At 38.0% G+C, this 25,969-nt stretch overlaps 1 protein-coding gene across 9 annotated transcripts in view; it reads right to left on the bottom strand.

Annotated features, from left to right (window-relative positions):
* Positions 1-25,969, bottom strand: part of TCF12 (transcription factor 12) — a 162,505-nt gene that overhangs the window by 99,104 nt on the left and 37,432 nt on the right. For 8 of the 9 annotated variants that reach the window (XM_063169608.1, XM_063169613.1, XM_063169610.1 and 5 more), the window contains exons 4-6: positions 19,442-19,515; positions 17,449-17,517; positions 6,806-6,908 (exon numbers count right to left, since the gene is read on the bottom strand). In XM_063169608.1, the coding sequence (XP_063025678.1) occupies positions 6,806-6,908; positions 17,449-17,517; positions 19,442-19,515 (246 nt within the window). The remainder of the gene's footprint in view (positions 1-6,805; positions 6,909-17,448; positions 17,518-19,441; positions 19,516-25,969) is intronic. The other variant, XM_063169611.1, reaches the window with a different exon arrangement.

Here is a 25,969-nt window from a genome sequence, read left to right on the forward strand (position 1 = left end):
AGCACCTGAGGAGCGCTGCCAGGGCCCCCCCTGTGCCACAGCTGCTCACCAGGAGAGAGATCAAAGTCTCCAGGGGCAGGGAGCACAGGCAGACACCTGCTCCAGGAACGGCACGAAGGACACGAGCCCCCCGCCGCGGGTGAGGAAGCCTCCGTGTGTTACCCAAGGTAAAGAAACGTTAAGAAAGAGATTTGATTGAAATATTACTGTAAACAGAAGGGAAAACTAAGCTTAACACACGCTCTTGTGAGCAAAAACCCAAGGGTAAAAATGCCCTGCACTTAGCACTTTCACTAAATGACTGTGTAATTTAATTTCCCAGAAACCCATTAGCTTTCACAAAAGGAAAATTAAGAGCAGATGAGAGCAATTCTTTGGTGTGAGTGGAATTTATTTAATGTAATACCTAGGGAAAAAAAAAGAGATAAATCTGAAAGTGTATGAACAGATAGAAAACACTGCAACTCTAGCAAGCTTCAGCCCACAGAGCAGCGGCTGTGTGCAGGCAGTAACCAGGGTGTCAGCCCAGGCCTGAGAGCTGCCTCTGCCCAACACACCATGCCAGAGCTGGGACACAGCCAGACACAGCACAAACAGTCCTGAACAAAAGGACTGCCTGCATTCAAAACAGGAGCAAACAAACAAACAAAAAGGAACCTCCATTTACTTATGGAGGTTTTATGTATTCATATGTGAAGTAAATTATTCAAATAATTATCTGGAAGAGAGGAAGAAATAAATGAAGTTTAACTTCAAATGTTACTCTTGGTTTGAAATTTCATTATAAAACTCAAAATACTATGGGGAAGTCACAATAGGCTTTCAACCAATCTATATCATATAAAACCAGCATTAATTCAACAGACTGACATACCCCAAAAGGAAAAGAAACAATCTTAGGAGGGAGCTTAAACAGAAATCTTTCATTTGTCAGATTCATTATGTACAATGATTTGAAAAATGCTAATTATTAAAAGAACATAAGCCCATCAGAAGCAAGAAGACAAGAAGCATTACTGGGGTGAAGCAACAGCAACACTTACTTTGGGAAAAGTAGCCATGATGTATTACATCATGGGTGAGGTGAGCCAGCAACTTGGTATTTTTAGCTTTAATAACCAAAACAATAAGTGATTCAATAATACACAAACATAATACTGTGCAACTGCACAATACAGTCATGTAAAGTGAATGTTAAGGAACTTTTTCAGCATGGGAAGCTTACAGTCTATGCCCTTTGGTGGACTCAGTACCAACACCTCTAAGTATTTATTGGAACTGTGAATGACCTTATACTCATGGGTTTTTCACTAGGGAAAGCTTTTCTAAACTCACTAATATTTGACAGGTAACTATGCAGAATGTGAAGCTTATCAGGTATCCTTTTACAATTTTCTCTCAACTTACTGCCCTGTAAAATGAGATGGACTAAAGACTTGTCATAATCTTTGTTATGTCACTGTTTTGTCATTTTCTTCTTTTAACATTTTCCTCTTTCTTCCTAATGAACTCTCCAAAGGACAGAAAACACTCTGTCCCCACCATTCTCCAAATTAATAACAACGTAACTGCATATAAATTATTTTAGATCAATCTTGCTATTACTCATATCTCTGGAGATAATTTCCATTGTAATGCCTGGGTTTTTTTCCTGTGTTGAAATATTAATGACTATAGAAAGCAATTCAAGGAAATCTAACTATTATTTTGGACAAATAGAGAGTCTGCCAACTCCCTGCTTGCATCTGCCCTCTCCCTTCCTAAAAGGTAATTAAGACAAGATTCCTAGCAAAAATTATAATGGCATCATTCTTAATGTGTGCCATTTTAATAACTATTTACCCTTGCTGGTTTGCTAGTATTGCCTTCACCATTATAAAGTCATTTGATAACAAGATGTCTCTCTTCAATTTCAAAATTCTTTTATTGAAGGGTTACTGAGGATAGAACTAGCAAGTTCCCTGAAGATTAGTTAGATTCTTAACTGAGTACCAATTCAGATGTACATCTTCCTTTAATTCTATTTTAAAGTTCAAAAGCCTCTCCTTTTACTGAGAATAACCTTTCACAAATTATGGTTTTAAAGGCTTACATCAGCTGTTCAAGAACTGTATCAGTACTGCAAGGTTTGCAGAGGCTTCAGCTATTTACCATGTTGCTTCACAAAATGTCCCTCCAATGTTCAACTTTAAAAAAACCCACTACTCTATACAAGCCACCTACAGGGCTTAAATTACAAGCCAAATAATAAATTTAACAATAAAAACCAAGGCAGCAATTTCAGTTTGAAAGATGCACTGGCAGAAGCCCAGGCATTCTTAGAAACCTGCACAACCAAGTCAATTAAATGAACAGTAACTCTGAAACCAGGAGGCATCCCAATCCAGATATTGATCTCTCATTCATATTATAAATACACAAAATGCACTGTGAGTTTCACAGTAACCCAAAGACTAGCTTTGAAAATTCTTAAAATTTGGCTTCCACCTAAGAAGCACCTCTCTGCTCCTGCCACCCTTCACCCAATAGTTTCTACCCTTGCTACACTGGAACAGGACTGTTAAACAGTAACATAAGGTAAAATTCATGGTGTATGTAGATGTAATTTACTCAGAAATCCTGTTTTGTGATCCCTGATGACAAACCCCCCAAGTGGCCCAAGTGCATCAAGTACAGCCAAAGGGAAAGATGTTACACTGCAAAAACCACAACACGTATTGCTCTACTTTCCTTTGCCAGTACTACCTTTGCTTCTTTCACCTATTTATTTTAAACATAAGAAGAATCAGACTTACCCTTTACATTCACATTATCAACAGTAAAAGAAGCTATATTTTTATTAAAAATCAGAATAATTTATAGCTCTAATTACTGTAACCAGTTTCTACTCCCACCTTGTTGTGTCTTGGCTTCTCTGCATGGTCAGTCCTTCCATCTCTTAATGCTGGCCATAAAACTACACCACAGCATTACCCAGCAGAAACTTGTTAGAAGAGAAGCAAAGGCACCAGGATGCTAACAGAGGTGAGAGTTACAAAATCACCAGATGGTATGAACTAAACTAGTAACTGCAACCTGCAGCTGATCTATTGGAGTCAGTGAGTAAATGAGGCAGCCAATCTAAAATCCTCTGATTTCATACATTCAGAATCTCTGATTTCATTGACAGGTCTTCAAACCCTGCTGTTAGCTTAGAAACACATAGATGTAACAGAAATACCTAAAATGTAACCCAATTAAACTTTAAAGGAACTTGTTAAAGAAATAATGAGAAAACAAGGAAATAGATTAGAAAGAACACTTGGAAGAATGATCTCTCTTCCTACTTCAAGGGACTGATTTCAACATGGCAAGCTGACATTCAACCACTGTTTTTTCACTTACTACTGACTAAATTTTTTAATGACTTTTTGTCATATACAACCTTGTGGAACTGTGCAGTACACAGATGACAAACGTGGAGCACAAAAGTTTGGCTGTTATCCTTTCTACCTCTTGTGGAACGACAGGCACACAAAAGAAAGTAATTCACCCACTTCAAATTTTCAAGACACACCAACAAAAACCCCTTTAAGCTATATTCAAGAATAATCTGCTTTCTTTCTTCCCAGTAAGTAGCAGTAAAAAAGCTGAGGAGAATAAAGTCCAGGGAACAGTACAACAGATGATACAATACCACATGCTTGAAGGGTCCTAGCAAAAATTGACCTCTCCTTGCAAGTGCAGAGTACTAAAAGGCAGCATAATTACAGAGAAAAGAATCTCATATCCTTGTGAATAGTTTTCTAGAATGTAATTAAAAGAGAAGTGTTGAATAAGCAAAGATTATCAAGTCTAAATGGAGCTACAATACCACCAATATATCTTTGCCTGATTTTCTACATATCTCTATGGATACCAACAGACTATGCTAGTCCCAAGACGATTCAGTGGTTTTACTCAAAATATAAGTAACTGCCCTTCTTTTTTTATACTACCAAATCAACACGATAATTCTGGAATTCATTAGTGAAGAACACTAACCAATCCAGCATAATAGCTTTACTTCCTCTGCAAAACACTTCAAAAAATATCTAAATGAATATGGAAATGCATCTTTCTGTGGTAAATTGTTCATTATTGAATCATTATCAACTCTTGTTAGACAAAATTTCTCTCTTTTGCAATGTACAAGATCATTAAAATGTTTGAGAGCTCCATCATGAAAGACAGTGGCACTTTATAATCCACTATCTCTTCAGGCAAATATGCTTACAGCTGAACATAATACACAAAACAACAACATCCCCTTGACACACAATTCTTTCTTTTAATGGTACTCTTAAGTGTTGACAGCAATGGTGAAATATGTTGTCGCTCTCTCTTCTTCCTTTTTAATAGTTTTTAACTGTTTCAGAAATGTATTTCAGTTGCGATAAAATTTTGGGTAGGGAGGTATTTCTTAGATCTTGGTTGTGGAACCCCAGATGCTCAATCACTGCTCTAAGCTAGTGAGATATTTCCCATAAGCTCATCAAGTTCCTGTTCTTAGCCTCCCTCCATCTCCTTTTAAACTGCAAAGATCACAAAATAATGAACCAATGCCTTAAATATCATATGTCTACATTAGCTAATAAAATAAATGTGTTCATTCTGTTCATGGGAACATGTCCACAATTTAATATTAAAAAACTGGATTACATCTTTTTGTCTAAAAAAACTTTAGAAGAATTATCATTTTTCTTTTCAATAATTGATAAAGAAACTATAAACACAGATAGCAGTACCACACAGAAAAGTAGTACTCTATGTTTTCATGTAGCTTTTATCATTCCTCTCTCCAAACTTTCACCATCAATTAAAATAAAACACAAAAATGAATGATGTGAAGGTGTAATAAACAAAGCTGCACTCAATACAGTAACATAAGTAAAATGAACACAATTTTTTGTTATGACAAGCCAAATACCACAAGTGGAATACTTTTAAAGACATACTTTTAGAATTTTGATGTGAACATATCTTAGAGATACATACAGAAAGCTTTCTATAATTCTTGACTGCATACAGAAGGAAATTAAGTACTTTTACACCAAGAAAATAAAATCCCTAAGAACTCTTAGCCACAAAGCTTTACAAAACTGTTTCAGTTCTCAGCAGCTTTGGGTGACTGACACATACATATCTTGCTATTTGTTAATCCTCTCCACAAACCCATCTAAATGGAGGCTTCTTCTCAAATCTGTATTAATGATGTAATTCTATTATGCCTAATAGAATAATCTGTTCAATAAAAATGAAAAGCCAAGAAGATATAGTTGCACCATTTTTTTTTCATATATTTAAAGGCATATATTGCTTAGAAATTGAATGGCTTAAATTAACAACATGAACAATTAATTTGCCTTTGGTAACACAAATTAAAAAAGAATCAAACTTTGCTATATATATTTTTGTAAAATAAAATCAGTATCAGCTACAATGCCTAGAGACATTCCACACATGCTACTGATCAAAATACTGAAGAAGCAATTGAAGTAACTTGTCTTTTTTGCTTTCTGCTAAAAAAGAAAGAAGACAACATGTTTGAAAGAGTATTCAGGCAAAGTCTACCTTGCTTTACCTTGATAAATGCTACATTTTAGCTTTGCTGTCTTCAGACAGAAGTGCCATTGACCAATTGACAAGTCCTCTCTCTAATCAAAGTCTACAGAGATGGGCATTTTAAAATTGGCTGTTTCCAACTTATATATAAAGTTTAAACAAAATTCTTTGTTTAAACAAAAAATTGTTTTCAGCAATAGCTGAGCTTTGTCTGTCTCTATTTCAGAGAAAATTAAAGTAGTAAACAAAGACTGAGCAAAGTAGAAAGATTTCCAAAAGAAATTGCAGACCACCAGGATTTGGATTTAGGTAATCCACTTAGATTACCAGGGCTATGTCTTAGAAGGACAATACTGAGATCACAAAATAGGTCATGTCTACAAGATGGGGCATATAGAAGTGAAACAATGTGAAATGTAGAAATTCAGAACAAATATTCAGAGTCATCCTGAAATGTAAGATACAAACCAAAAATGGTCCTAAGACCACGCGTCGCCAAATTAAATATTTTGAAATCAAGAGTTTTATGTTCTGAATTGGACACAAAAAAGGAGATTTTTCAACCAATGCCATCAACACATTAGCATGTTTCAGGTAACTGTAGGCAATGGAAAAAAGGTTTCAGTACCTAAGACCACAATACAATACACCATTTGCTTGCTTTTTTTACAGTTTCAAATACAGAAAATGTTAAACAGGTCTGGAAACAAGAGTTCCCATCTATTTCTTAGAAGTGACAGTTTCTAATACAACAAATATCAAAGAAATTAGAAATTTAAAAATAAGAAGCAAGCCCTCACATTATCACCTGAGGGGAAGCCCACAGTAAATTGGTAGGTAGTTCAGTAATTCAATGTTAGAAAAAAAACCTTTAAATGCACAAATAGAAAATTGGTATAAATATCTTCTCAAACAAAATTAAGGAAAAATAACCTTTAAAATAATAAAATAATTTCGAATTTACATCAAATCAAAATATATCAGCTTTCTAGATCAACTTAAGAAAATCTAAGTATTTCCTTCTTCTAAAAAGTCCTGGATAATGGCCTTTCTGAGGAACTCACCCAACATAAAAAGATTTGAATAGGAAAGTCAGTGTTGCTATGAGAAACAGAGCAACTTCCAGATGCTTGACATGTCAGGCCTAGACAAGGGAATGAAAAATGTCTCTTTCTGACCAAAGAGGCTTTGAGGGGATACTCGTAAAGAATTACCTACTTACCCATCAGATTTGAGTTCATGAAAGGTGTCGGGGACAATCCTTCATGAGGCCCTAATCGACTGTCATTCAAGTGATCACTGTAATGAGGACTGTCTGCAAAACCCTAGAGAAAAAAAAGACCAGAGTATTAAACAGATTATTTGGCAGCCCTGCTAATTGAGTGTAATGACACTTTCCTAATTAAATGTGCAGAGTCACAATTGGTCATTAATCACAAAAGTTGGCTTTCAGGTCTATCTCACAGAAATTACTCTCTGCCCACATATTACTTTCTCCCCATCAAAAAGAAACCACATCGTTTCTTAATAAGCTGTGTCCTTATGGACAAGATTTCTTGTCTCATGGACAAGATTTCTAAAAATTGAATAATACAGAGATATTTTGATATTTGAATCCTCTTAGTGCTAAAAGTCACTAACCACAGAGAGTAAAATTAGTCTGAAGAACTTGCAACTTTTTTTTTCTTAAGCTTTCTTGCTTGCATTAATAAAAGTCAGTAGGAAGTTCAGGAGGAGTCACTAATGTAAGAGAAAATGTTGGTGCAGATGAGAAGAACAAATTCCATTTCTTCTTGCAGTCTGCATTCAATGTTACAGATTAATAGGCATTTTGACACTATCACATTACTAACCAGCATAGCTCACTGACAAAAGGTTTACTTCCATATAGTGATTAAATTAACAACTTTGTCACCCAATTTGCAAGCAAGCACTGAAACACTTTTTAACATTTTTCGGCCATCAGCACAGGCAGCTTACCAGGCTTGGAGCACCCCTTACACAGTCAGGAAGTACTGGCTTACTGAAAGCTGACACCAAATGCAGAGGAGATGGAAAACAAAGAAGTCCTTGGACGTAGATATTCTTTAATTAACCCAGTTACGTAAAGCTCTCCTCAAGACATTTTGAAATCCCCTCAGCTTTTCCATATAAAGGTATGAATATGCCATTTACCCTTCAGACTTACCAAATGCACGCTGAATCACTTATTCTGTACAAAACATGAAAGACCTGGCACTCAAAACTGTACTTCCTTTGTGGCCAAAGTTTTGAAAAATATTGTGTAAACCTTATCTTACAATTCACACTTAGTCACTTCTCGTTCAGAAACCTAAAGCTGAGGCCTAATTAAGAGAGGAGGGAAAACTGTTCACAGCTACCAGAAACCATCGCAAGTGCCCTGGGACTATAAAATCATCAATCACTGAACATTTATCATTTCTCCAGACCGCAGGCTCACATTCAAGCCAACATTAATGGGGCTGAAACAGGCCTCCCTATCTTTGCAGGCGTGCTGTCACTTCTACCAAAGGGCTGCTAAGTGAGGGCTAAAGGACTGTCACAGCCCTGCTGCTGCTTAGGGATGCGTGGCACACTCCTGCTGCTGCTGGGCTGCACAGCAATCCTTCCCCACACCCAGCTCCCCACTGCAGCTCTGGCTGACTTCATCTGCCTCACAATCGCCCATACACTTGTGATAGGCATCCAGAAACAATCTTAGTGACATTTACAACTTGCTCATGACCACAAGGGTGTCCTCTGGAAAGCGTGACCTAGCCCCGTCTGTCAGACAAGCAGCGTGGAACAGCAGCTGCTGAGGAAATGGAGTGGCTCCTAGCTAAGGTCACCACATGTGGTTTATTTTTATGCTGAAATGAAACAAGAAAAATTAAATCTGCTGAATAAAGACCAAAAATTTGCAAATACGGGACCAAAACCAAACCTCCTAAGTAGGTAGCTTTGTATTTGCATCTCTGTTTTTACTCCTTATCATGGTTGTTTTTTAAAAACTTTTTCCCTAAGATTTTAGCTATACTTTACTTTTAAAAGAAAGAAACTATAAACGATACTGTCAGTGATAAAAGAAAATCCATGTCTCAGACATTCAGCAAGTGGTGCCCAAACAAGACCCAGAAACTGCAATCTTGAAGCCATCTATATTTACAGAGTAACTAAGTACTGAAAATATAACATGGGTAAGACTCATTTAATATTCAGTTGCACATACTGCAACACAGTCTACCTAATGCACAGGACTCTTAATGGTCCTCTCCATGTTAATACTGCATGTCCCCTCACAAAATAGAGAGACTGGAAAGCTGGGTGGGTGGTTTACACAAAATATTCTTCCTTCTATCATCAGAATTCCTGTGAAGAGTACTTGACATCATGTTCTTTTCATATACCCTTTCAGCTTCCCAGAAGGAACTTGCAACCAATTACCATAGCATCCAAGTTGTACTTACACACTACCAGACAAATCAACTACTTTGTCTACCTGGAAAATACTCAGGGTTATCCTTCACAACACCAAAGCCATTGAAAACAAAACATTTGGTATACAGGGTGAAAATGCACTAAGGGATGTGCAAGCCCCTTAAGTAGAATTGGTCTTTTTTGGATTTTAACACAATTCCTAAAATTAATTATATCAGGAATTTCATTATTTGCCACTAGAGAATTCACACTTGTGCAAATTGTAACCTATGCCTTCAGCTAGAGCAGACCAATGTAAAGAGGTTTTACCTTGGCCAGCATGCCTGGCACCAGTTACTCAGTCTCAGTATTCAGTTATGGATTATCAACTCATGCCACAGAGCTCTGCTTGGGATTAGAAACCTTGGGCTGATTCCTACAAACAACTCACCCCCACTAAATGGATACAAAATAACCACAAACACGTGCAGTTTTGATTTAACAACTCTTGCAATTCACAAAAGCAAATGAAGAAAAATCGGAAGAGCTCTAAGGACAGTGATTTAAATTACAGAGTTTTTTCAGAACATTCTTCACATTTAAGCCCTTCTTCAAATAAAATTGCATCCCTCTTACCATTCCCTGCTCTTGCATTTATATTACTAACCTACAGAGTAAACAGCAAAGTACTACTACTGGGAGGAGTTGTAACCAATCATAGATAAAACTTTAGAAACTTCCAATAGCTTCTGAAAAGCTTCTAGTCATATAATCAAAGCTCAAACAATGTACAATGCAAATCAACAACATCTGCTTATTGCTCTAAGAAGAACAGAGTTGAAAGCCTTAAAAAGTCTGGAACATCAATGAAGGACAGTGGTTTTTAAAAGACACCCCACTTGTGTGACTGAGTAACAAAGAGAAGACACAATCAGCTGGCACCTGAACTCATCCCTCATGGCAAAAGCAGCAGAAGATGGCAGGGAGGGATTTACAAGACATTCTATCAGAGCCCCTTTTCAAATCCATGTTTTAAGCAGGACTCAGTAATACATACTGCCAAATTTCATTCTTCCTTTCTGAGGAAGGCAGGAAATCCCAGTTCCTGACAATTTTGAAGACTAATCTAGGGAAGCTCACTTAAATATAGCTGGATTGATACAGACGGCAAGCAGAAAAAGGAACTAATGAGTCATGACAAAAGTTCTTCTCCCCTCTTGGGAAGAGCTGTTTGATGGTACGGATTCTGGCTGGTGAGGTCATTCTTTGGACCACAGGTGGGCTTCCAAAGCCCTTTGAAGCATTTCTACCTCCTGTCACCTGCAGGGCACGTTTAACACAGCAAGGCTGGAAGGAGACATTCCATGCTGAATACACATGCTCATTTCTGCCTCTGTGCCTCCTCAGCAAACTTATCAATGGATTAATATACAGCAGAGTGCACACCTGGGGTGTTTAGCAAATAACTGGCAAAAAGTCTACAAAATAGGAGTTACTGGACAAATTTATTTCCTGTTTTAGGCACTTTGTTCTGAAGGGACTGAAGACAGCTGAGGGCAATTTTCTGCTTGCAGGACGCAAACTGATTTTGAATATGATTCGATGACATAGCTGTAAATTCAAAACTGTCTTGCTTGTTCCAACCTCTTACATAGCTATTACAAAAGCAAGTTGTAAGTTTGCCAAAGGAAGACAAAACTTCTCTTTCTGTACTGCTATAGCCCAAATAAAGTGCAATTGGGGTTAACTGTTCCCTTACAACACTTTGTAATGTTGTCACTGTTCACTTTGCACAGGCCTCTCCCTGGATCTCAGTCTGACTGTTTGTCATCAGAAAGACCAAGTCAGATAGATCTACAAATAAAAGTATTGTCTACTAATAGTACCTGTGATGAAATGCAGCTTAAAGACTACTACTAATTAGTACTGCAATTTAACTGAGTAGTGAACACACTCTCAACATTGCATGCTCTAACTTTCTTAGTTTTTCAGGGATTTCACTGGATTAGAGTGATGCTCTCTAATCATTCCAATTAATCAAGTCCACCAATTTAAAAATCCCACAGTTGTAGCATCCATTCCTACCTCTTCTGGGTAAGGTACCACAACTGCCCAAGTGATTTAGGCTCTATCTGTATCAGGACTTTCTAAGCACAGGAATGCTAACACTGCCAAACCAATTCAAAATCTGACACTATTTACAAAATCATTAATACTTGCACACAGGACACCTGAAAATTATCTTACATAATGTACTACTCTAGAAGACTCAAAAGACAAAATGGAAAAAATCCCCAACCCATACACCCAGAGTAAACACGTTGCTTACTAGGCATGTTTACCCCACCAAATCATGAGAGAAGGCCTGACACAATGAGTCCATGCCCCATTTTACCAACCAAGTGGTAATTAACCTCCTAAAATTCAATGTCTTTCAATGACCATTAAAGTTCTGTCATTTTGGATAAATTTAATTACAGAAGTCACCCAAGAACAAGTCAAAAACCTTTCCCAGTTCACTGTCCCTACCCTTTTTCATTGCACTGGTTCCTGGTTTTCTGTGGGATTAATCCTCTCCCATTAACTTCCCCCTCAAAAACAAAAAACCTCTTGTCCTTTAGCAATTATTTTCTGAAGTCACATCAGCGTTTGTCCAACCATAAGCAAAATTGTACTCCTGACCCTAAATCAAGTTGTAGGGTTTTTGGTTTTGTTTTTAAATAACCACATCTTGTTTCTACTTCAGGGTAAAATGTGAAAAATGGAGAAGACACTGGCACTACATGGCACACATTTTCCTATGCATTTATTGAGTTCATACTCCACTCATTGAGTTGTCCTCCCTGTACAATTGACTGCTCCACAGCATTTCATTTGCTCAAGTCCACTAGACTAGAGATAACAGGGGTTTTGTTTGTTTCTCCTCCCTTAGCCCCAAGCCCTCTCCTACACAAGTCCCTGGGAACAGACCAAACTCTAAGGCTCGTAACCAAGCTGCCAGATCACTAAGCACGTATTTGCATTTTAGCAATTTACAATATAGCTCAATTACTGCCTTTAAACTTAAGACATTAAAATTCCACTAAAATGAATGGTTGGGTTCACAGTTTGACGTGGCTGCAGACCAAAAGATTAAGTTTAATGAATGCTGCTTTCAATTCCTTGAGTTTTATAGTTTGGCTGACTTTAAATAACAAATATTAATTGTTTAAAGCTCAGGAATACTGAGGTCCCTTGCAAGCTAAATTTGGCAATAAACTTATGAATCAGGCAACAGTCATCCAAATGACTAATGCGTAAATGAACGAGTGAAGCTACTGCTAAAATCCACTTTATTTTGGATTATCTGGCTCTCCAAACTAATCTGAAAGTTCTACAGACAAACAAGAAGGGAAAAAAGGGAGGGGGGGAAGTGAGGAAAGAAAGCAAGATGCAGAGGTGGTGAGAGACAGACGGACAGACCAGAGACTGACTACATCCAGGAACACGGCGCTGAGTCACTGACTGAAGGTTAGACAAGAGGCTCTGTACAACAGCCACACCATCATGTCCTAGTGAATTTAAAAGATTATGGATTCGATGATTCTGAATAATTCCAGAAACACACAACCTTAAAAAAAAAAAAAAAAAAAGAGTATTTTTAGTCATTGAATCTATGTATCTGTCAACAGCTCTTAGAAAAAAGGCTAGAGAGCCAAAAACCTAGCTTGGTCTACTGAACACACAGATCAGGAAGAATGGTGCCAAAATTAAGGTAAGCTAAAAATAAATCCAGAGAAGAGTATATTCTTTTATTCTTCTTATATTATCTTCCTTTTTGCCTTGAGGATCACTTGCACTATATTCACTGATTTTAAGAGAACATCAAGAAACATCACATTGGCACAGGTCACGGCCAGAACTCCATTTAAATCATGAACAGTCTTGCAGCAAACTATCAGTGGGAACAATGCTGTTCGCAAGCCATGACCAAACTCCTCTCAGGAAGTCTGGAGCAGATGGATGGTGGTGATGGGAGTCTCCCCACACTCGTTCCACTGTTTCATCCACGTTGCTCTCATTTGCACACTACAACCCAAACTCTAAGGGACCAAGCTGAGACCTGTGTGATGTGCCAGGAAACAAACACACATCTCCCTCTGCAGGTCCCATGTCTGCCACCTCCCAGCCCCCTGGGAACAGCCAGGACCTCAACCCCATCTCCCTTAGCTGCACTAGAAGCTTGGACAATACTCCTTAACCAGAGGAATAAAAGCAGTTTGTTGATGGAGACCACCCAGTCGCACCAGAAACAAGGAGCTTTCCAGCTCCACTTTCTAGCTTTAATTATGATTCCCTTTCTGTAACAATTAGCAAGTGTTAACATTCAACTACAATATCCTAAACACAGAAATGCAGCTTTTTGTGTTATTTGGTCACCTGCTACAACATGGCAGGGCAAAAGCAGCTATCACTACCCCAAATTTCACATAATATTGAGAAAAGTCAAAAGAGCTTTCACAAGTATCCTCCAAGTGTCACCTCGAGTAATATGCTTTGCAACAGAGCTCTAAAACTATTCATTAGCTTCTTTTCCCATATCAAGTTGAAACACATGAAAACTGTGCGTGCAAGAATGGAAAACAATTGAAAACACAGTTCATTTCTTTTTTCAAATTTATTTTGAATGTTATTTATTTTTTAATAAACATCATTTTCTCCAGCTCTAAATCCATTTCCAAGAAGTTAAGTTACTGAGTGCCAAATCTGATTTTAAACAGCTAAACCCAATAGCCCGTTCCACCTCTCTAAACTCCTGTGAGACAAATATCAACATGATATGCAATAGGACAATTCCCTGGCCACACGGAAAACCAATTTGTGAACAGATTCCAATGCTAATTCCAATGTGGTAGGTAGTTGCAATAAAAACAAAACAAAAACCACAACCAAAAGATCCACTTTTCCAATACAGATTAAATGAAAAATTCATACGATGGAAACCAGATTTTTCTAGCTCTTATCTAAGCTATAAACCAGGAGATAAAATGATACAAGTACAGCCAACAGACTAAGAACAAATGCTTAAAGGAGATACTTGATAACCTGACTAAAGCATTCAGAATTTAAAAAACAGAACTTGCTTTGAAAAATGCTGCTCGTAAATCAAATTATAAAGCAGCCTGCATTTGCAAGTGTCCTGAGGATTAAATATGGAATACTTAATTTGGGCTTTAATTCCACAGTGAATCATCATCTACCTTGTAGAATACATCAGGAAAACCAAATAACCAGCAGCAGAATCACCAACCAACCTCCCTCCCATAAAAAAAAATTTAAAAATCAGAGGACAAAAAGGACACAAATACAACAGACTTATAACACTTACTGTGTTTCTGTGTCCCTCTTGTCTGGTTTTGCTATTTAACAGCTTCCCTCCTTGTTATGTACCTGAGATTAAGAGGTATAAAATACTATTTCAAAACCTGCTATCTCATTACTATTCTTTTACTTCTTTGCAAATTAAAAGTACTGCTTAGTGTGAGGGGAGTATAGTTTGGGCATAAAGTATTTCAGATTCCAACTCATGTCTGAGTATTTTACGTACAGTAGAGGGAAGAACCTGTTGCCTGATGCTACAAAACAATCTAACCTAACAGTGCTATCATGATCAGTTCCACTCTGGCTTTAATTAAATACACAGAGTTATGTAAAGGAACAGGAGGATAAACTGCATCCTCAGCACTGAAACTAGATTCATGTTAAATCAGGTCAAAATGTACACTCACAGCTTTTGGTGCAATGTACATGGTGCAAATTATTTGAAACACCCACAGTTCAGATTTTGGAAGAAAAATGCCTCAGCTAATTTATGCTAAATTTTTAACAGTTACAATTATTATGTGTGTATATATAAAAAGGAAATCCATGAGGGAAATGTCTTATGAAAAACACTTCAGATATGCTTGATTTAGAGACTGCAATCTGAACAGATCAAAAACTGACTTGCTCCTTTTATTGCTCCTTTTATGTTATGATAAAACCAAAACAATGGAAGAAAACCTCACAGAGCATTATTCCTCATGCAACAGCAATCATTAGCCACACCACAAGAACCACTATAACCAAAATAAAAATTTTAATTACTCAAAAAAAAAGTGACTATGCTGCTACATTACAAATTACAACTCGCAAATCCACAGAAAAGCTACAAAGTTCAGGATCATCTCACTACAGGAAGGCAAAACTTTCAAGTGCTGTAGGGCAATATATTATTGTACAATATATTATTGTGCAGAAGACATAGTACTCCAGTCAAGTACCTCAGAATATGCTTCAAAGAGCTCAGGAGAGCAAGACTTGCAAAAAGCAGCTTTACCACCCTCTGCAAAACTCACTAAAAGCTCCTCTTCTAGTGCAAGGCATTATGAACACAGGCAATAACATCTCTAGCTCTAAATCACTCAGATATCAGATAAGGGAGAGACATACATCAACCAAAGATATTCCCTGAAAACCCAGCACTGCTGCCACAGAAAGGTAAAAACAAGATTGGAGACTAGGAAGAAAAACAAGCCCTGCAAGAGACAAACTTGGTACACAGTATTGTATATAGACTTCAGTACAACTCAAGAGTAAGGGAGGCCATCAGCACATCACAGAATTCCAGTGACTGCTAACTACCATTCCTGAATTATTCCTATAAACAGTAAAGATTTCCTGCTTTTGTCTTCACCCCCCCACAATAGAATCTTTTCATATTATTTATTTTTCTAACAAAACAGTTAGAACATGCAGAAAGAGATTTTGCTCCCAGAAGTCACTAATGTCTCAATTTGTACCTTTTCACAAATCTAAGACCATCACAGCAAATTCAGACATAAATACCTGCTGTTCTGTGTTAGAACACTGTTTAGCATTAGGTAATGAAAAGACAATGCTCCTATACGAGGTTTTCTCAAGCCTGCTGGGATTCCTCACCTTTAATGTTACTTCAAGACGTTATTGAAGTAAGAATGGGTTAGCTTTCAATAAGGTATTACCAGAGACTTCTAAAATAAGATAAACTGCTATTACATATGAGAGTAGGTTCTTGTCTGAATTAATTATTGATGAAAAGATTAAAACCCATGACAAACACCCAACCCCAAGCACAGGAACATACATCTTGTTTTCACAGTGAAAAGAAATTACCAATACGTTTTCCCCAATTCCCCAAAAAACTGTACCCACACCAACACTCCTCAATAATTCCATGAATAAATCAATGAGTGGATAAACAAATACAGTAAAGTTTGCTCATAGCAATTTTTTTAAATAATCGTAACTACAAGTTTCTGCAGATTTGCAAATAAATTTTTCCATGAAATTGGTAATAAAAGCAGAGATAAAATCTAGTGTAAATAAATACAAAATGAACACACTCAAAAATAACTTAATGTCATAACAATGTGGTAACTATGGTGCAATGGAAGACAAAATATTACTTTCCTATACCGTTTTTAGAACATTATCACATGCCAGCTCAGTGGCAATCAAAAATTGCATGACTTAGCAACAAGTAAGAAAGGAACAAAGAATGAACCTATCATTCTGTGAGGCAGAAATGTATGGTACACCCTCCTCTTGACTAGTGCATGCAGTCAAAATCACCCTAACTCTGAAGTTATGCAGAAGCAGAAAGATCCATGGAACAGCACCAAGAACCAACCACAGGTAAGGAGCAGTGACCATACAAGCAAAAACCAATAGATGACAATCCTTCAGCTTGGCTGAACATAGGAGTGGCCTGTAAAATCAAGGTGTTTGCAGGGCAAAGAGTAAAAATTATGAAGTGTATCAGTAACCATTTGGAATGCAGGAACAGGGTGGCAATCAGTTGCATCACTGGGCAGCACAGATAAAACAAAAAAATCCCTAAGTTTCAGCACAAAATCCTTGTAATTGTTGCCAAAATTGTAACCAAAGCCAGAAAAATTCACAAACAGCAGAGACCAAGCCCACTAACAGCTATAAGAACCATGTCCAAAAGGTTGGCTCTCTGCAGGAAATCTAAGCAAAGAGCTGGGGTTGTGCTAGGAGAGTACACAGTAAAGGTGGCAAAATATTTGCCCTATATTTATACTCCTTCCTTATGCACCATTGCTGGCCACAGTCAGACCATTTAAACTGAATTTCAGCAGGATTTGGGAAAGAAAAATATCCTTTAGCCAGTATTCCATCATCTTTTTTCATTAGCCTTCAACAGGTATGCACTAAACTATCACCAAATTCCAATTCTACTCACTTGAAAACTGCTTCTCTTTCTGTGTCTTTGGAAATTCCTGTCAATAATGAGCCAACACTTTAAATTCTTAATAATTTTAATACTATATTGTGACCTTTAACAGAAAACTCCAGTAGTAGGCTGCACATGGACTTTAACAAAAAGTTGAAAATCACACACAATATAAAAAGAGTAACCGGTACCTCTTGAGATTTCACCTTTTCTATGTCTGTGGAGAGGTCTGAGCTTTTCCCATGAAGGCTGCCATTTTCCTGTAAACAGACAAACAAGTAGCAAGAACAATTAGGACAAGAAAAACATTCTACATTGAAATAATGGAGAAAAGCGCTGGATTAGAGAGCTGAACATGTAAGACAATTACATCTTACTTAAACTGTGTTAATCAACACAAGGAATAACCTAGAAATGTAAAAGGCTGTGTATGATTTGCCCTGCCTTCTGAGAAACCAATCTATACTCTCACAATACAGAGCCACACATTCATTTTTGCTCTTTCTCAGAGACATCTGCTCTAGCAGTACATGTAGGAGTAGACAGAAGTTAGCGTTATTCAAAATCCTGAATCAGTAATTTGCCTCATTAGTTGAAAGAAAACCAAAAACTAAAGACCATACATCATAGCCAAAATTTATGCATGCAAGCTTGATTTAAACTGGTAAAGAAAGTCCAGTGCTTTTTCAGTGAATTCAGAAATGAAATTCCTGTATTCTACTTTTTTTTTTTTTTACAGAAGATACCAGCCACAGGACTAATTAATTTGTGGCTCTTAATCTTTACCACTTCTATATACAGAGAATATGTATTTCTAGTGTTCACTTTTCTGGGAAGAACACAGGAATTAAACTTGCCTGTGAAAAGGAATTGAGTTTACTTTAAAAGAAAACTCTTGTCACCTAAATGACATTCCAGATTACCATTCTTTATTGCCTCATTAAAAAACAAAACAAACAAACAAACAAAAAAATCCCACAACTAACACACTGACTTTACACTACTCAAATATTAGCTGGCTGATCCTCTACCATACAAAAAATTGTGATTAATGCAGCCACACAGCCAATAAATCACGAACTCAAATTCCAGTTAGGTCAGCTTAACTCATAATCAATTAAAATTGATCAGCAACATAAAAAATGAGAGTCAAAACACCAAACACATGATAAAAATATGAGTTACATAAAGCTGCATAGTAAGATTGCATTTCAAATGTAAAAGAGGCCTTTGAAGGTTTCGCTCCATGCCCCAGGTTACACAGGAAGTTTTAAAGAATGTGGAATTTCCATGTTGCACAGAAATATTTCTTCCACACAAAGTACTTCCACATTTATTATAATTTATTTACTAATGATCAGTGGAAAAATCAAGACTTCATGAGAAACGTTCCTACTTCTGTCTTCCAGAGTAAGGCAGAGGCCATAATAACACCTAGCGAGCTGAACAAGGTCTGGCAGCCTACCCACCTCATTCCACAGCACAAGAAAGCTGCAAAGGGACAAGTGCTAGCACAGCTCTGACTCAGAGGCACTGAAATCAGAACATCAGGCATGCTGTGTGTATCCAGTCCAGGTATTTAGCTCATTGGCCTTTCAGGGAGTAAATATTCATAAAAAGAAAATGGAGTAGAAGAAAGGGAAGGTGAGTAACTAGGGTCAAGCTTGCTCTGACCATTGCATTTAGTTTGAAAAGGGCCATGTTATTTTAGGATATCAGATAGTAGCAAGAACCTTCAGGTCAGTAAGTGGGATGGATGAGGCTGGAACAAGAACGGGAGGAAAATACTTAAAAAGAAACTCCTCTCTTCAACATCATGACACAGCACACACTATAGCTGGGTAATGCTAACAGAGAGGTAAGCGTTCCCTACACTTTGCCAATAAATCTGCTCCTAAGTAACATGACTTCCACTTCCAATTTCTGACTATATGTTCAATAAAATACAGGCTCATCATTCAAGCATACATATGGCTTATTCTCATGAATTCTAAGCCTATATATTTTTTTAGTCTTAGAAATATAAATTGACACTGTAGCTCCCCAATATCAATAAAGTCTCTAAAAGATGCTAATCTGTATATTTAAAGGAGCTTCCCTTCAAAAACTTTGCCAAATGATCTGCTGATTTACTCTGCACATTCCCATGCGCTTTCATTATGAATTATTAGATGGGTATCTTACCCTTGAAGATTCATATGAAGGACTTGGCTGACCGCTTGTTCCCCAGGATGTGGCACCTGTTCGCTCATCCATACCTAGCAATAAAAAGAAAAACACAAACCTGTAAGAAATCATAGCAAAAACAATGTTTTCTGATGCAACCTGAAAAAATATTCATCTGCTTCCATACACTCTAAGTAAATACATCTGCTTTCATATACTTAAAGCAGTGTTTCTAAAAGCAAGACTTCAGATGAACAGCTTCCTTATTAATTAAGCTGGCTACAGAGGAACCTGTTCATTTGGACACCTGCAGCTGCTGAAAACAGGAGCATAAAAAGCCAAGAAATTTGCCAATCTGCAGTCTGCCCAACCCAATCCATAAGAAATTAGCATGAGTAACAAAACAAGCACAACGATGTGAGCATCATGGCTTTTTGAGCAGCCCGCTTTATCTGCATCTCAAGCAAGCACTGAAATATTGCAGCGCATACTGTGAAACACGTACTTGTCATCTACTCTTTGCTCTTGTGTCTTGCTTAAGTATTGTAAAATGTGCAAAATTATTTCCCCTCCTTGGCCTTTATGTGACACAGAAGATATTTTAGCATAATGGGGAAAAAAGGCAAGACAGACTGGTTATATTTCAATGGCTTAAAAAACCCACAGAGAATCATGGTCTCTGCACTACTAAAACTGTAATATTTTTTACACTCTGTAACGGTTCTTTTAGAATCAGTTCCCTTTATGCAAATCCAGGTTACAGCTCACAAGAGAAAAGGGAAGGAAAAGATCTTTAAACACTGTATCAGAATATTGACCCCATGTATTGCTCAATTTCTATCCAAATTTAATCGGTCTAACCACCTATAAACCACATTCCCAAACAGCTAATTGCAAAAGCACCTGAATTCCTATAGCAAATTCCTTCACATAGGATAAGGCTGCTACTATTCTAACAATTAGGTTCCTGATTATCTGCTTCACAAGAGATTTTTGTCACATGTCGAACATGTCCATCCTAAACTGCAGGCTTTGAAGCACTCTGGCCTACAAAATGCAACTCATTACGTTCCTGTCACACAAACTTTTCTCATAAAGAGTTTTGATATAAAGCATAAATTCTTTATGTGATATATACTATAAACTATTTATGAAGTTTTATAATGTCATAATATTTATAAATAAGTACTAAGTATCGCAATTTATAAATAAGAGTAGAGTGCAAGCTCCTCCATACAATCATCTCTAAACCCTAACTTTATATTGCAACTATAAAATTTTCATGCATATTTCTCTTATGGCCATACTGCAAAGTCAAAAATGTAAACCCATACTGTAAATAACTACCTATGGATTATTACTATTCTAATCATTATTTCCTTAAGAAATGTGCTTTATGAAGCTATAAAATAATGTTTTGACAAAGACAGCCTGCAAAAAGGAATGTTAAACTGAAAGTACAGTAAATCACTCAAATAAAAACGACAGACACTTTGTGCACTGCAGGAAAGATCCTCAAGGTTGAAGAAGGCTCTTTGAAAATGCAAAACCACCACTATCTTGAGCCAGCACTTTGGGGAAGTTTACTGCATTTTGCAGCTGACAGTATTGTTGTTGTTTCATTGTAACTGGTCCAGGAGCTGAGGAAAGAGTCGTGGCTGGCACTGACAAAGGCAAAAGTAATCTTTTGGCACAATTGGCTCTTTTCTGCCAGAAACAACAGTGCCAGTAATCCAGTCATTATCATAACAAGTCTTCCTTTGCCTTCATTTCCAAAGAGACATATGTGGGGTGAGAAAAGAAAAATATCTTACTGCAAGACCAAGTCCTTGGGAAAGTTTAGGATACAGTAGGTTATACCAGCCCATTTCAGGAGATATGTGATATGGTTATGCATAGTGTTCAGATGCTAATCACTGAAACATGCTACTCATATGAAAATTTGAGTCAGTGGGACATAAGGACTTATGGTTCTGCTTAATCAGCACATGTACAGCTAAAAATTCAAGTATTTTAATTCTACCATTTGAATTATGCAAATAAATTGTTTAAAGAAACTGTTCTAAACCCAAATGTAACTGCTTCAGATAGGGAAGAAAACTAATTTCTGACTAGTTCCCAGAATTCTTTTTTTCTAAAAAAGTCCAGTACAGTTTACTATTCTAGCTAACTTCCTTTTTCCTGCCAGGTGTCTTTTTCCTCCTTTTCATGCAGCATTGTTCATTCTTATAAGCCCCAAACAGGCTTACACGTAGATCTATCTCTTACACAAAATTTTCAGACAAGGAAGATGCTTTCACGTTTTAAATGCTCTGTGAAGGCTACAAGAAAAAAGGAATCATGTATTGCACATAGAACACCAGCACTCTAACTTACTGCTACTTGACATCTGGATTTGATTCGGAATGATACCCCTGCTGCCCTTGGTCTCCATCAACATGAGACACCCAACAAGTGCTGCCCCAGGTAGCCAGCAACACTCAACCAGGAAACCACATGTGTGTCACCATGGTGCTCAAGCAATCTGTTCTGCTTTGTACACTAATGTATTTCCCATGGGTGACAGATGAAAACCACCCAAATGCTGGATGGGACAAAGACCCAGACCATTCCTAGCAGGATGGGCACAAACAAACAATACATACTTTAACAAGCAAAAGTAACTACATGACTGAGCCAGGAGCATCAGACTCACTTTTAAATGTAAAACCCCTGAAGTGGGGAACACTCAGTAAGAAATAACATGGGAGTCATCTATGGTAGTAAATTCAATAAAGTCTCAAGGCAAAAGTGTCATGAAAAGAGTTCCAGTGTTTTCCTGGAAAAGGCAAAAGAGAACAGAGCAACTAGGGGGACCATCACCTTTGTATAACCCCTTCCACAAGGCAATGCAGTGACCAATTCCAGTATCCATTAATTCATCATGGATGAATTCATCATTAATTAATCATGGACATTAAAGAGCACAGGAAAGCTGTGACAGCAAAGCATTGAAAAACGTGCAGGACAAGGCTGCAGTATCAGTCTCTGTGGGTAAAGAAAAAATGTGGAAATCAAACTGTGTTGTTATAAAGGTTCAAAAACACAGACACATGCATTCGTGCAGACAGGAGTAAAACAACATTCTACCCCCACTTCCTTTTTTTAGTAGGCATTGAGGACGGAAAGTAATTGAAATGACTCATATTCCATAGTTCTCAATCAAAACTGACTACTTCTATAGCACATATGCTGCAGTTTAATTAGGGAGTAACTCTAAGTGCGATGTTTGTTTGAGCAGGTTCAGCTGGCAGCCTGGGGCTGGGCTGGCTCACAGGGCAGCTCCACAGCACTGGCTGTGCGTCCCAGCCAGGACACTGCTGACCTCGGCCAGCCAAGCACGTGGAGCACAGCCCAAAGCCCGAGCTCTGCCGGTCCGCAGGAAAGGCTGCGTGTCCTCCCTCCCTCAGGGAAAGGCCGCGTATCTTCGCTCAAGGAAAGGCTCCATGGCCTCCATCAAGGAAAGGCCGCGGGTCCTCCTTCAGGGAACGGCTCCCTGGCCTCCCTCCCTCCCTCAGGGAAGGGAAAGGCTCCCTGGCCTCCCTCCCTCCCTCCCTCAGGGAAGGGAAAGGCTCCCCGGCCTCCCTCCCTCCCTCAGGGAAGGGAAAGGCTCCCTGGCCTCCCTCCCTCCCTCCCTCAGGGAAAGGAAAGGCTCCCCGGCCTCCCTCCCTCCCTCAGGGAAGGGAAAGGCTCCCCGGCCTCCCTCCCTCAGGGAAGGGAAAGGCTCCCCGGCCTCCCTCCCTCCCTCCCTCCCTCCCTCAGGGAAGGGAAAGGCTCCCCGGCCTCCCTCCCTCCCTCCCTCAGGGAAGGGAAAGGCTCCCTGGCCTCCCTCCCTCCCTCCCTCAGGGAAGGGAAAGGCTCCCTGGCCTCCCTCCCTCCCTCCCTCAGGGAAGGGAAAGGCTCCCTGGCCTCCCTCCCTCCCTCCCTCAGGGAAGGGAAAGGCTCCCTGGCCTCCCTCCCTCCCTCCCTCAGGGAAGGGAAAGGCTCCCCGGCCTCCCTCCCTCAGGGAGACCGAGCCAAGCCATGAGGATGCTTTCTGCATTGGCTTTCTGGCTTTATGCATTGCATTCTAAACAGGCTTTGCTCAACATCACTTTTATGATGCTGCTGTGAGCATTTCAAGCTATTCTAGAAGAAAACCTGAAGAAACCTGTTGCCTCATTATGTCAACGTATGTGTTCATTCTGAAGAAACAGATCCAAACATTCATCTAATAAAAAAAAAAATTGGACCTTACAATCAAACTGAAATGAAGGTTGCTCTTGCTGGCATAAGACAAAGAAGACTATATTTAAAACTTATTTCAAAAGACACAGGCTCTAATGCTCGTGTAAACACTATAATATACTTTATAAGGTTACCATCTGCTATGATGTTGATCAAATAAATGATTTGACAAAAAAAAAATCACACTGTAGATTGTTATACTAGGTACTCAAGGTATGAGTTTCTATCTTTTATAGCTTCTTTATCCAATTTTGTTTCAGAGTAATGATATTCCTTCAGATAAGATTCACCATCTGAAATCAATTACAAAAAAACCTACAGCACAAACCATAACAGCACTGATTGTGTTTTGCATGTCAGACACACAAACATCTCCATCTACCATTAAGCCATATATTGCAAATGTCTATTGCAAAGTATGATTCCAATTATTACCCAAAATTATATTTGAGGTCTAGACTTTCTCATAAGGGGATGAAAATAGTAATAATATTTGATGGAGATACTCAAATGTTTTAACTTTCAATAGGTTAAGACTAGTTCTCTTCTTGCTGTTTTCAATTAAAACTTTCTCTTTCTATACTAGATGTAGTATTTTCAATAATATAATAAAACCATTTATTTGCTAACAAAGAACTCAACATTCACAAGTGAGATAAATAAATAAATGAAGACAAGACAAAGTTCCAATGTTTATTTCTCAGGGAGTGGGGAAAAACACAGATGACAAGAAGACCAGAATGACACTAAAAACCAAAAGCAGCTTTGACAATAGATACATGGTAGGCTTAAAATATCCAAAGCTGAGAAAATTAATCAAATTGAGAAGAGAAATGAAAGGCAGCTGACTTATCAATTGTCTAACCACTTAAGTATCATCGGGATAAATTCAGATGCAACATTTTAATTAGGTAAAAGACAAACCACTTTTATTTCAAACTACATAAATAAAGAACTTTCTCTCCATCCACCTTCCACAAAAAAACGAAAAGAAAGGGGAAGTGCAAGCATGGAGGGGGACAAAAAAAAATTCAACTCTCAATTCAGACTGTTTCTTCAAGACTGTACTAATTGTCTTCCAGGATATGGATACAAAGTTCCCCCCGATCCCTTCAGATCAAAAAGCAAAGTTGCTCCCCAGTAACAGATTTGCTTATCAGAGGCACCAGTGGGAGTAGCAGAGTATCCTTTTGTGTACCTTTGCTCCAGAGAAAACCCATGGAAGAGCTACAGATATGCCATGGAAACACCATCTTGAGTCTGTCATTGGTACCACCTCTGGACTTTACAATTCAGGAAACTTCCCAAGATAATTTTATTAAATTGCACAATGCTGCTCACTCTGCTCCCTGTATTGAGCCATGGTGTCACAGATTGAGCCCTTAACCCACTGCACAGTGTAAAAGTGACATTTCTCCTGGGCTTCACTATCAGGATTCATATCTTTCCCCAGCTGCCCAGCAGGTTCATGGCCATGGGAGCTGAGATCTTAACTACCAGCCTCTAATGGCAGGGACTGAAAAAGTGCAAGGAAGCCCTGCAGAGACTGAAGATCCCTTGAGGGGACATTGGTTACCTCAATTAGTACCCATAAAACACTGGCTTGCATTTGAATATTAATCTTTGCAAAGATCAGTTTATAAGATCTGTTTGAAATATCAACTGTGATTATTAATAGTGGTAAGTAAATTCATTTTCATTTTTGAAACACTGCTTATCATGGAGATTCCCAGAACATGATTATCTGACAGCAAAGAATAAATATCCACTATGCCAGTCATTGTGGAAATTATTGGAATAATAGTAAGAAGATATGATATACAAAGTTAATTCCTATCTATCGAACAGGTAATCACAATTAAAATTTCAGAGGAACAAAATTATTCAAGTTAGAGGAATATACAGCAAGTACACAATTTACCTGGACAATAACCAAAACTCAGACCAATGTTGCCATTGGCAGGTATTAAAAATTAGCTGCAACTTAATATATCAGCAAATTTAATTCTCCCTGTATGCAAAACCTATACTTTCATACAGAAATTTATTTGCGAGAACAGTATTTCCTCTGGAAGAATAAAACTTTGGGGTGTATGCTCAAAAAACTTTCTAAAACAACAAAAAACATTGTATAAATTCAGAAGAAAATGGGGAAAAAAGCCTTGCTGGTTCAGGAAAACTGAAGAAAAGCTTGAAATTGTTTTAAAAGTGCCTATTAACATCAAAAGTCAGTACTGGCAATACAGTTCCTGTATAACTATCAAGTATGTTTTAGATTTG

Source organism: Melospiza melodia, chromosome 15 (assembly GCF_035770615.1).
Source record: "Melospiza melodia melodia isolate bMelMel2 chromosome 15, bMelMel2.pri, whole genome shotgun sequence".
NCBI lineage: Eukaryota > Metazoa > Chordata > Aves > Passeriformes > Passerellidae > Melospiza > Melospiza melodia.